Consider the following 12,611-nt stretch of genomic DNA (forward strand, 5'->3'; position numbering starts at 1 on the left):
CGACAGCGAAATGTCTATATCGAAATTATCTCGATATTGCTTACAAATTAATAGTTTTTTGGTTCAGGACCTATTATTTGGAAAAGATTGTGAAGTACATGATTTGAATAAGAATCGGAGTATACCTATAGACGGAGAATTCCACAAGTACGAGAAATACTTTTGGTGGCTAGACTTCCAAATAGCTGGTCTAGCTAGTATTTCAGCTATATTCTGAAGTCGTCATGGCCTAAAGGATAAGACGTCCGGTGCATTCCTGTTGAGTGATGCACCGGTGTTCGAATCTTGCAGGCGGGTACCAATTTTTCTAATGAAATATGTACTTAACAAATGTTCACGATTGACTTCCACGGTGAAGGAATAACATCGTGTAATAAAAATCAAACCCGCAAAATTATAATTTGCGTAATTACTGGACCTCTTGTGAGTCCGCGCGGGTGGGTACCATCACCCTGCCTATTTCTGCCGTGAAGTAGTAATGCGTTTCGGTTTGAAGGGTGGGGCAGCCGATGTAACTATACTTGAGACCTCAGAACTTATATCTCAAGGTGGATGGCGCATTTACATTGTAGATGTCTTTGGGCTCCAGTAACCACTTAACACAAGGTGGGCTGTGAGCTCGTTCACCCATCTAAGCAATTTTTTTTTATCGCTCATCACGATTGCACCGGACGTCTTATCCGTTAGGCCACGACGACTTTAACAATATAAAATAAAAGATAAATAAAAAATATGAAAATTTCGGCGTTCATTTTTCGCGGCGAAAACAACTAAATTAATTTAATCACTGTACTATTCGCCGCGACTACCGCTCGACTACGACTACGGCTTGCACCGTCCTTATTCATGCATTTGTTTTGCTGGCCGCGTCGTAAGTCGCCCGCGCGATTCGCTCGGTACATTTCGCCGGTCGCCGGTGCGCGTGGCTTTTTAGGTACATTTCTATGCGCTTATTCTAGTCGCTAGACGCTTCGCCGTTCGCACCGCGCGAATATTCGTATCGGCGAATGTCCCGTGGCCAGGCTGTTAGTCTGTAAATCTCGGTTATGAGAATTAGGTACCAAGTTTGCAATTCTAACCCCAAGCCAGTCGAGGAAGAACAAATTTAAGAAGAATTGGGAGTCGTGTTTTTATTCTGTTTCTTTCACAGTACATACTAATATTGTAATTACCAATCGTATCTCTGCCTTTTACATTTTCATGTCGAAATGAAGGAACCCGCTTTAACGAGATGGTATGGGATTCCACACCATTCGAAGTTGTGTGTGGAATCCCATACCGTTAGCTTCCCGCCAATTGCTTAAAGCAATGAATCCGGGTATAAATACCTAGTTAGGTATTTAGGTATAACGCAATATAAATTGCGGCCCACGTGGGCGGTAAGCTATAAAGAAATTGAAACAATATAAAAAATTTAAATCTATTTATTATAAAAAATGGACGTCACAATTTTTATTACTATTTTTTTTTAAATATTACATCGGTGGAATGATACATAAAAATAAAACATGTTTTAAAATATAAAAGACTAGTTCATCTAAGGCCTATCACATGGACGCGTAGTCGTAGAGATAGGCATACCAGTCAATGATTTCAATAATCTACGTAATGTAATAATTAAATATTATATATTATGACGGATAAACTGATTCCATGGTGTTTTTAAAATGATGACGTCAGCGTCGCTGACGCCATTCTCTTCATCATTATCATTGCCTTCCATTGTGACAGTAATTAATACTGACTTTTCCAATGAATTCCACTTATTACATTTCAAGTGTACAACGATAACAATACAGAGCTCCGCCTCGTCCGACTGCTCGAGCCGGAAGTGTTGCGCGACAAAAGTAACTCTTATAACTAGTATAATATAACTTATTTATAGTAGAACAGCGGGATAGCTTGTTCATTAATTTTCCTGAATACCGTCATAAACAATTGTTCACTTTTTTTTTATTGCTTAGATGGGTGGACGAGCTCACAGCCCACCTGGTGTTAAGTGGTTACTGGAGCCCATAGACATCCACATCACTTGCGTTGGATATATAACAACTATCCAACAATTTCAAAACTAACCAATTTTGTTTCTTTGTACTTGTGTTTGTTATGTATCTTTTAGCTTGTGATGTGTATTGTGTGCCTAATAAATAAATAAAATAAATAAAATTTAACATTGAGAAAACAGTTAACTCTAACCATCTTAGTTAACTAAATTGCGCCGATATACCATTACAATAACTTAAAAACTATATTGTGCTCAATAGTCTATTTGTATTTGCCATTTTTTTTAAATCGTTGTAAAATAAGGTACTTTTATGGCAGTGCTTACATGGTACTAATATTTAACATACTTAGATCTATATTAGATAATATTTGTAACGAAAAAGGTTTAAAGAAAACTATCTAAAATAAAAGTTCTTGTCTATAATATATTGACAAAGTCATAATGTTGATAGCTGGCAGGATAAGTTTAGTATCTATAGCAGGCTGCCAAACGCTAGTTGACCATGGAGGATAGAAGTAAGGAGCACCATATCAGTGTATTAAAAGTGTCCACTGAAAGGGAGCCAATATAGGTGGCGCCATAGTAACAAGAAGAAAGATTTAAAATACTATAAATATGATCCTTTATCCCCCTTGCCATCAACCAGCACTGCCGATGATGTCGCCGCCTCTGAGTCATCGCGGAAATTGCGGCTTCTTTTACTTTACGGTATATATTTTAAGCACCTGCCTGAAGAATCATCGGGAAATAAAATCACAGCTCTGTGCAAGAAATACCCTGAAGATATGATGACAAAAGTTAAAGGGTTTAAGAATTGTACATCTAATTTTCTAAGCGACTTGAAAAGGAAACATGGACAGCAAATGCATTGAGGAGTACAAAACATACGCCAAGAGAAAGAGAGAAAAAGAGAAAAGCGAAAATATTGCCAAAATCCAAATTAAGCAAAATAAAGAAATCTGATAAAAATAAGCCAACCCAACATCAGTTCGACGAAAATATTTTGAAATATTTTATCAATTCTATGATTCCATTACGTACGTAAAAAAGTATGGGTATAGAAGACCCATACTTTTTTAAGATTTTTACGGATTTAGAAATATCTGAAATGGACATAACACTTATGAGTCGACGTACCCTAGGGCCTAGCCTCCCCTAATAACTCCCACGAATAACGATTTAGCGCAGCCTGGAACCAACGGCTTCTTGCTGACTTTGTAAGAACGTCAGTCAACCTTGTGACAGCCCTGCCCTGTACCTTAAAGGCTACTCCTCCATCTTCTATTATTTTTATTTACTTTATTTAAATTTAATTAAAGTTTAATTGCAGGAACAATTAACAATTGATTAATTGTTAACTGAAACGTCACAATCAAACAAGTGTTATTTTTAATTGTACTATGCAATTAAATTTTGCCCAACATAATGCGCCACGCGTGATCTTATATCCATTTTTCAACGCAACACCCGCGTTCTTCCGTAAAACTGTGTGAATTGCATACACTCCAACACGTGCCAGATACGGGCGATCTATCCCGCCTTTACACGGCCGCTCATTCCGCTGAGGAAAACAAACACGACCAATCGCGGGCGCAAGAACGAGTAGCGTAAGCAAAACATACAAATGAGTCGACTATTATCAAAGCCGGCAATCTGACTTTTGGACAATGATTGGTAAATCAGAAAAACGAATTATTGACTTTGTATTCCATTGGCAGTCACAAAACTCTTCGGAACGACATCTTAGATAAATAACAGGTTAACTATTAACCTTTATTTAATGCAGGTTTTGAACCGTATTCTTTGAAGGAGACGGTTATATTCAAATCAATCTGAATTGACATATCAATAAAAATTTTTTGTCCAAATGCACAGATTGCCACCTTTGATAATAGACGACTCAAATATAATCGCGCGCGAATGAGCGTGCAGGATTTCCCGCGCGTAATCCTGTAATACGCTCCTAAGAACGCGCGATAGAGTGTGTGTGACAGCGTGTGTAAAGGCCGCTAATAGCTTAATTTTTACAGGTGGACAATTTTTCAACTTGTCCTATTTACAAGTTGATGCTCCTTATTTCTACCCTCCATATAGTGAACATATTTTGCGAACCTGACATCTCATAAATAAGTACGCAATATAGTTAACACAATGTACACAATAGTACACATTATAACAAATATTCTCAGTACGGACACCATATGAACTAGGCACGAAACTTAACAGGTAAAAATACAACCAATTATATTTGTACTGTATCGTTATTTACGATATGTATACTTTTCAAAAATATATATTTAAGCGGGGTCTACGAGCCCCGCCATATTTGCTTACAGTTACGTTAAGATTTATATTTGCGGGCGTTAAGCCGTACTTGGAATGCCGGATTGGGAAAGCTTTGTAGGCTGTTGGTTGAAGCACGATCATGGAAAAATCTTGATTCATACAACATACCACATGGCAGGAATCTCTGAAATTTTATCTGTGTTATTATTATTAAGTTGGCTATCTTGCTGTTACACGGTAATAGATTCATATATACCACAACACTTAAGTACGTTAAATTGATATCAATTTTATGATTTCATATTTTTAATAGTTTTATTGTACCCTTAAACCGGAATGCATAACTGCTGATATCACTTAGAAACTGCCAATACTGTTTCTGATGCAATACTAACAAAAATGTTGCCATAAGGCCACTGAAAACATGTCAGTAATGTGCAAGTCTATACTTATCTAATTGCCGCAACATGTTAACACATGCCTCTCTCTGTAAGCTCTGAGAGCAGTGAAAACAACAATTACTATCCATAAAACAACAGATGCCCAAGTTGCGAATAGAGCCAGTTGTAACGATGCCCCTGTATTTATGTAATCTCCTCTGCGACTATTTTGGGAGTCATTATGTACGTAATCCATAAAGTCAAAAATGGCTTGGCAATTGAGACGAAAATGTATAGCTATTGCTGAAGATCCACTCTGTCTTAGATCCTGCAAGAATAACCACATACATTTACATAAAGGTAAAGTTTCTGTGTTGTTGAAATTGAGTTGAAAGTTAACCCTAAGTGTATTCCATATTCTTCTGAGTTGTAGAAATATATTTAGAATTGGTGCTGTGGTCAGATAGTAGTCATAACATAAAAAAAGACACAGGATGGAAAGACACAGAATGGTTTAAATTATATCAGTAGTTCAAGCAGAGTAGGAAACTATGAAATCTTAGCTTTAATATACTAATAATGTTAGATTCTGTGACTTATTCGTTCCATTCATTGCTTGTTTGTTTTTTCTCTACAATTAATCTATAGACTATCAGTACATAAGCTGGTCCAAACAGTGGGCGAACAGGGTCAATTGTCAAAATATGATACAAGTCTACAAATATACATCAATATCTTTGTTCATTAATAATATCAATTCTAAATCTTTGATCTACTTCAAGTATTGCATGTCGTTTGAGGTCTTGTTTGTGACTTCCTTGCAAAAGATTGTTTGCCAGTTTGTTTGATTGAATGTTAAGTCACCTTTTGTGTTTGGTACAAAAAAAATGGATTTCATCTCTAATTGTAGGTATGGATAAGAAGTTGTGAACAATCACACAATCATTGTGGTTTTAATGGCCAATCAATTATATATTGGACAAGTATGTTTACTGCCCATGTCTGTATTTACTTAAACTTATAGCAATGACTTTTCTCTCAACCCACAACAGTTTAGTACCTAGTTATAGGTTTATTCCAACAAATAAAACATTACTGATATCATAAGCATTACTTACCCTGACTAATGCACCTCTGTACTGTGTGCATGTTCTAAAATATCCATCTGTTGTAATTATAGCATGCACTAAGTTGTATAGACAGAGAACGGCAGCCAGACATGATGTTGGTATCCAGCAATAGATGACAGAGTCATTTGAATCTGTTACTTGAGATCTTGATGTGACTACAATGGATCTTCCTTCGCTATAATATAAATCAAATTACAATTTAGTTATTTAGTATACCTTACTTTCTTATTGACTATTCTATGATTTAAAAATGTGCCAAAACTTTTTCTAAAATTGTCATTGTCTTTATATGTATATTGACATAATGATTTTTGTGTGGGATTTTGTTTGAGTCGACTATTATCAAAGCCGGCAATCTGACTTTTGGACAATTATTGGTAAATCAGAAAAACGAATTATTGACTTTGTATTCCATTGGCAGTCACAAAACTCTTCGGAACGACATCTTAGATAAATAACAGGTTAACTATTAACCTTTATTTAATGCAGATTTTGAACCATATTCTTTGAAGGAGACGATTATATTCAAACCAATCTGTATTGACATATCAATAACATTTTTTTGTCCAAATGCACAGATTGCCACCTTTGATAATAGACGGCTCATTTATGTGACTATTAGTAAAAGTCTATTTTTGTTCTTAGAGAGATGAGATACCAGAGAATCGAAGATAAATAATATATCAAAGAGAAAATCAACATTATTAATGGTATCAAACTCCTGCATTTGTGGCACTGATGGTTGATATGGTCAAATAGTGAATTACATTTTCAACACCATCATTCTTGTTGGAAATGTTATCAGAAAAGCAATTTGCAAAAGTCCTCATAGATCCTGAACTATTTATCAAAAATCCTAATAAAGGTGACCCTTAATGTGGTGAAAGGTTATTCCAAAAACAAATACATATTGCAATTCAGAAATACCCAAGAACTGAGATTAACAAGTAGAGACTAATTGACTAACTAACTAACTAACTAATTGATCACAGAATTTATCAGTTACTAAGTAACTAATTTTTGAGTTTAAATAAGAAGATGTTTGTCTTCATCCTTGATCCTGAAGTTTGTAAAGGATGACCCAATCCTTAAGATGAAATAAGATAATTAATTCATAAATAAACATTGCATTTTCCAAATTTATTTTGTGATGATTCATTCAATGTATAATACAGTTCTTAATGTGTTTTTTTTATCACGTCATGAAAGTTGATAAAGCAGATAACAGCAAATAGGGCATAGATAGTTTGTGTATTATATGGCTAAGCTATAAATGTGACACATAAAAAATTTGAATAATATTCTTATTATGATTCAGACATCCTACTTTTAAACTTGATTTAATGATAGTGCTCCTTTTTATTGCAATCTATAAATCAATTTTAAGATTAGCACACTTGCACTGACAACAATTTTAAGCTAAGAGCAAGTTTGTAGATGATTCACCATAATTATGCTGCCAGAGTATTTTTATTTTTACATACAGAGTGTGATTTTTTGAACCGAGTCTAATACAAGCTTGGAGTACCAAGTACTCAGATAGCTGATGGTGACTGAAAATATAGCGGGAAAACGTCCCAGATTACCCAGTCCTACCAGATGATCAGATCAAATTCGATCTTGCCTGAACATCAAGTTCCACTAAGCCCTCCATTGAAGTCAAGGATCCCAGCAGATGGAAGAAAATTGTAAAGGAGAGAAAGATGCAGCAAGAGAGTTGCAACTCTCAGTAGTGAGAAAAGCGACACAAGGGGGGAATACAAGCCTATCCTAATCTAGCATGATGAGGCTTGTACATTTGTTGTTTGCCAATTGCAACAGGTTGTATTCAGTTGTAACTAAATTTGAATTACTAGGTTGCCTTAATAAAATTACTTACATTTCCTCCATTTCTGTTGTTTTTTCATCTTCATATTTACCAATATTATTTATGCACACTCTGTACATATGAAATAATGCCATTACAATGGCATAAACTATAACAGGAATAGGAGCGAATATAGCGTATAAACAGTATGAGTTGTGTCCTCCATTGAAGGATTGGGATGTAAAGACCCCATTCAATATACAACCACAACTAATGTTCTCCAAGAAATTCCCAGGACACATATCCAAAGACACACGCCAGTGATTATACGGAATTGCAATGCATACTATTGATATCGTGAGGAGGCCGGCAAGTAAGCTGTAACAAATGCACAAGCGTCGTTCCGTGTGATACTGATTCATTTTAACAACAAACACTATCCCAAACTTAAAACAATATTAGGTACACTTGTTTTAAATTTTAAACCTTAGAGTTTGAGTCAGTTTGAGAGTTTGAGAGATATTAAGTGTATAATCTATGTTTGAGAGTTTCAAAAGAATTTGTTTTTAATGTCTCATTCATCAATTGGATAAGCAAAGGGAACATATCACATACAATGTTATTTTTGTAAGTTGTGCTTGAAGCCTTGTTTAGTGCAAAAAATAATTGACGAATATGAACAAGGCTTGGCTATGATAAACAGCTGTTTGACTCTGTCCCTGGAATTGCTAACATCCAAGACTGGCCCAGTGAAAAAAAAAACAAAACGGCAAGTTATGAGATTAAATACGGTGTTGGAATATATTAAATTAAATAACCTCAGAATAATTGTGAAAGGCTATCGAGCGGTGTTAATTTAATTTCATAGAACGTTTACAGGGTTATCTTCTCACCTCATTGAATTTATTCTAAGATTAATTTCATTTTGTGGTGGGTAGCCATCATACGACGCAAGATAATTGACAGATGCCTGAATCTCGCTTACGACATTTTCAAGATAAAGCGCATATATACAAGTTCCGAACAACAACATTCGGACCGTCGGTCTACCGAGCAATATCACCCGCTCGGTGGAAGATCTTCCTTTCGTCGTCAAGCCTCCCAAACTGGTGACCCCGACGTGATCTGAACACGCAACCTTCTGATTCATCTTCAGCGCATCAAGAACTTCGGCTACCACAATCCCCGCATTCTCGCAGATAAAAGTACGTCATTGACAGTCGTCCCACAGCAAGCCAGCATCGCAGCCTCAACAGGACCATCGCAGCCGACTCACCGCGCTTCCTGGTCCTACGGCACGCAACTTCACTGCCTCATCACGCCGCAACAGTTCATCGCAGCCCACGACCGGATCATCAACGCTTGGGGTCACACATCTCCGGCGTGGCAGCTCTGCACACATGGACTACTGGCGACACGCACGCAGCATTCAAGCTCAGTCTCGACTCACCGCAGACTTCGAGCAGCACTGGCGACACGCACGCAGCATTCAAGCTCAGTCTCGACTCACCGCAGACTTCGAGCAGCACTGGCGACACGCACGCAGCATTCAAGCTCAGCCTCGACTCACCGCAGGCTTCGAGCAGCACTGGCCCTTGCAAGCTAATCTCAGCACGGACAACGCTAATTAAAAAAAAATGACACGACCTTCAGTCTCGGAGGGGAGTGATGTGGCAGGTAGCCATCATACGACGCAAGATAATTGACAGATGCCTGAATCTCGCTTACGACATTTTCAAGATAAAGCGCATATATACAAGTTCCGAACAACAACATTCGGACCGTCGGTCTACCGAGCAATATCACCCGCTCGGTGGAAGATCTTCCCTTTGTCGTATATTCCTACAATTTCATACCCTTTTTAGAATAGGCTGAGTTACGGCTTTGCCTTTGCCTGTTTAGTGGATCTATCAAGCAATAACAATTCAAAATATTTCTAAATGCCATTAAATTCATTTAATTGCGCTCCATATCATTTTTCATAATTGAAACAGAAAATACTAAAGATTAGGTGGTATAGTATACCTTTGCCTTTCCAGAAAAAATGGAATTATTGCTATGAATTATTGTGACATGATTGACATTAGACGTGCGCTAATCATGTTCGGAACTGGATTGAACATGACATCGTTCTTTTGAGTGTCGGAACTAGTTCCAGTAAACATGTTCGCGGAACTGTTTAGTTTCACGAACATGTTAAGTCTAGTAGCTGTTTGTAGTTTGTAGCTGTTTAGTTCCGCGGACATATTAAGTCTAGTAGCTGTTTGAAGCTGTTTAGTTCCGCGGACATGTTAAGTCTAGCTGTTTGTAGTGTAGCGAATCACGTATTAAGTTATTATTAATTACACAATATTTTTCAAAAAAGGTATTAAAAATACAATTTTTTAAAAGCACTATATAAAAATAGATTGCCGCTTATGGCAATTATTATTGTAATTATTATTTTGTAAGGTTTTTAGTTTTAGGTTCATTGTTACAGCTGGTTGCATAATTTATTAATGTACTGTAATTACTTTGTCATAATTTCAACTACTCTACTACTTTCATTATTTTTCAATGTAGGTATTGTACGATGCACCGGAAACTATAACCTATCAGTTGTTAATTAAAATACCACGTTATTCTGATATACAACGTAAATTAAGCTCGTTGTAGCCTTACAACCTTTTTCCCATAACCGAGATACCGAATAGCGAAAGTGGTGAATGTTTTAAAATTCTCGAATTTTGAATTATGATTTTCTAAGAAATGGTCCACAAACACTTAAGGTTAAGTGCTCGTAGGAATGATGCATGGTCAAGGTCAAAATCCATAGCAAAACATTTTAATTTATTCAACTATCGACTGTAACACGTAGGTCGTAGAGCATAACTTCAAAATTAATAAAAATGTAATATGAAAGAGCTCCACACGCAGTTTCATGCACTCGCTCCATCTCACTCTCTCGTATTCGTGCCATATGTCGCCTTATCTCTTTACGTGGACTCGTGTCGGTTCGAGACTCGTTCGGGTGGACTCGCCGCGCCACGCCTCCGCGCCGCGCGGTACCTATGCTCTAATCATGTCCGCATGTCCGTCATGTTCAACGCGTTCGTAGTTCCTGCATAACAGTACACTTGGAATGGAAATGGAACTGTCTGAACATGTTAATTTTGACAACTCGGATTGAATGATATAGTTCCATATGAGGACATAGTTCCAGGAACTATTTAGGTCCGGAACTACGCATGTCTAATTGACATTGAGTTGAGTGACAGACGGTGAAAAAACTTGTTTTGTTTGAAAATAGCGTGACAAAATTGTAGATACTAGATTGCATTGATAGCAATGAAATTAAATAGTCATACCAAAATCGTAGGAGCAAATATAATTTTGGTTCCTTACAAAAAACATCATGTACCTGTGTATGTACTTAGCAAATAGAAAACGTAACTCCAGAAAATTTCCAAATTTTCTTCTAGAAATCATTATGTACAAAATATTTAATATATATTATATATAATGCACGCCATTCAAAATAATCTTTCAGCTATCATGAATGGATGAAGTCCGAAGAATTACAAAAGCTAACAGCTTCAGAACCATTAAATTTAGAACAAGAGTACGAAATGCAAAAAACATGGCATGATGACGAAGATAGTATGTTTATCAACAAAAATTTTTATTTTAACTTCGTTTCATACTAGGCGATATTTGTTGAACTTAGAAATAAAACTACTTACTTAACTTTTACCTTAAAACTTATACAATATGACATCTTCACGAAAAACTAACTAATAATCATTTAACATTATGGACAAACTTCATCATATTTAATTAAGTGATTGATCTATATTATATGTGATTGCTTTTTTTCAGAATGCACATTTATCATTTTGGACAAGGATATATTTAATAATACAGCCTTCGATGAAACAGGTATACTACCATAAATACAGAAATGAAATTAGTACTTAGTATACTATGTTCATTAATATATCAATAATCATACTGGTGCTTAACAAGATCAGTGATTTCATGTTTTGTGTAATGTTTCATGTGCATGTGCCCGTCAATAAGTTTCATAAAAACAAATTATATATTAATTTTCACTAAAGAAAACATTTATTAATACATTTTATGATTTCTTCAGGTGCAATGATTGGGGATACAAATATATTCATAACTGACAAAGAGTTGGCTATAGGAGAAATAGAAATAATGATAGCTGAACCATCAGCCAGAGGAAAGAAAAGAGGATGGGAAGCTGTTAAATTAATGTTACTTTATGGAATAAAGTATATAAAAATACAAACATTTGAAGCAAAAATATTATTACAGAATGTGATCAGTATTAAAATGTTCAAAAAGTTAGGATTTCAGGAGAAAAGTGTCAGTGCAGTATTTCAAGAAGTGACTTTGGACAAGAAAGTATCAAATGAATGGACTGAGTGGTTAGCAAGTAGTCTTTCTTTTGAAATAAAAGACTATCACTAATTAAATCAAATAAAAGGTTTCTACAATACCTTCACAGCATGCTATGTTGGATTTTTTTACATTACCACAGTTTTATGAAACATTTTCTCTTACTATAGACAAAATACATGAGTTGAAGACATTTAACTAACATGTATTTTTGGAGTGTTCTTGTTTTTGGTTTTGCTAATTTAAAAAGAATTTTAAAAATCTATTTAAGAAATGAAAATTGAAAATGTTAAATATATTCAGGAACCTATGAAATATCTTGGGTTCTGTATAGTTGTTACAGACTATTAATAATATAATAAAACAATTTATTTTACTAAATTAGCCATGAATATTATGTTGATTTATGACTGCGATCAATAAAAACGTTATTTTAGATTACGACGTTAAAATCACTCCATAATTGTAAAATTTCTGATAGCAACACTTAAGAAAGGGACCAGAGGTGTTTATTTTCATCTTTATTTGAAATATATCTATTATCGCTTAAGTAAGCCACTATTTTGCTCCAGAACTAATAAATTTTGGTTTATCGTCTG

The 12,611-nt window shown here is 35.5% G+C and overlaps 2 protein-coding genes and 1 long non-coding RNA gene across 3 annotated transcripts; 2 read left to right on the forward strand and 1 right to left on the reverse strand.

The window, feature by feature from the left end:
* Positions 1-1,408: 1,408 nt before the first annotated feature.
* Positions 1,409-8,160, reverse strand: LOC101740627 (uncharacterized). Its single transcript, XM_004922925.5, has 3 exons — positions 7,681-8,160; positions 5,790-5,976; positions 1,409-4,999 (listed from the first exon to the last, which is right to left on the reverse strand). Exons 1-3 carry the CDS (start codon positions 8,028-8,030, stop codon positions 4,745-4,747), a joined length of 792 nt encoding a protein of 263 aa, XP_004922982.1. The 5' UTR covers positions 8,031-8,160; the 3' UTR covers positions 1,409-4,744.
* On the forward strand, positions 4,102-7,690 carry LOC134200232 (uncharacterized). Its single transcript, XR_009975058.1, has 2 exons — positions 4,102-4,231; positions 6,447-7,690. It is a non-coding gene; the product is annotated as an uncharacterized LOC134200232 (long non-coding RNA).
* A 2,358-nt stretch (positions 8,161-10,518) lies between the features above and the next one.
* LOC101740766 (alpha/beta-tubulin-N-acetyltransferase 9) lies at positions 10,519-12,128 on the forward strand. The gene is made up of 4 exons (XM_021353349.3): positions 10,519-11,012; positions 11,138-11,247; positions 11,467-11,526; positions 11,741-12,128. Exons 1-4 carry the CDS (start codon positions 10,936-10,938, stop codon positions 12,082-12,084), a joined length of 591 nt encoding a protein of 196 aa, XP_021209024.1. The 5' UTR covers positions 10,519-10,935; the 3' UTR covers positions 12,085-12,128.
* The last annotated feature ends 483 nt before the right edge of the window (positions 12,129-12,611 follow it).

The sequence above is a fragment of the Bombyx mori genome, chromosome 15 (assembly GCF_030269925.1).
Source record: "Bombyx mori chromosome 15, ASM3026992v2".
Taxonomy (NCBI): domain Eukaryota; kingdom Metazoa; phylum Arthropoda; class Insecta; order Lepidoptera; family Bombycidae; genus Bombyx; species Bombyx mori.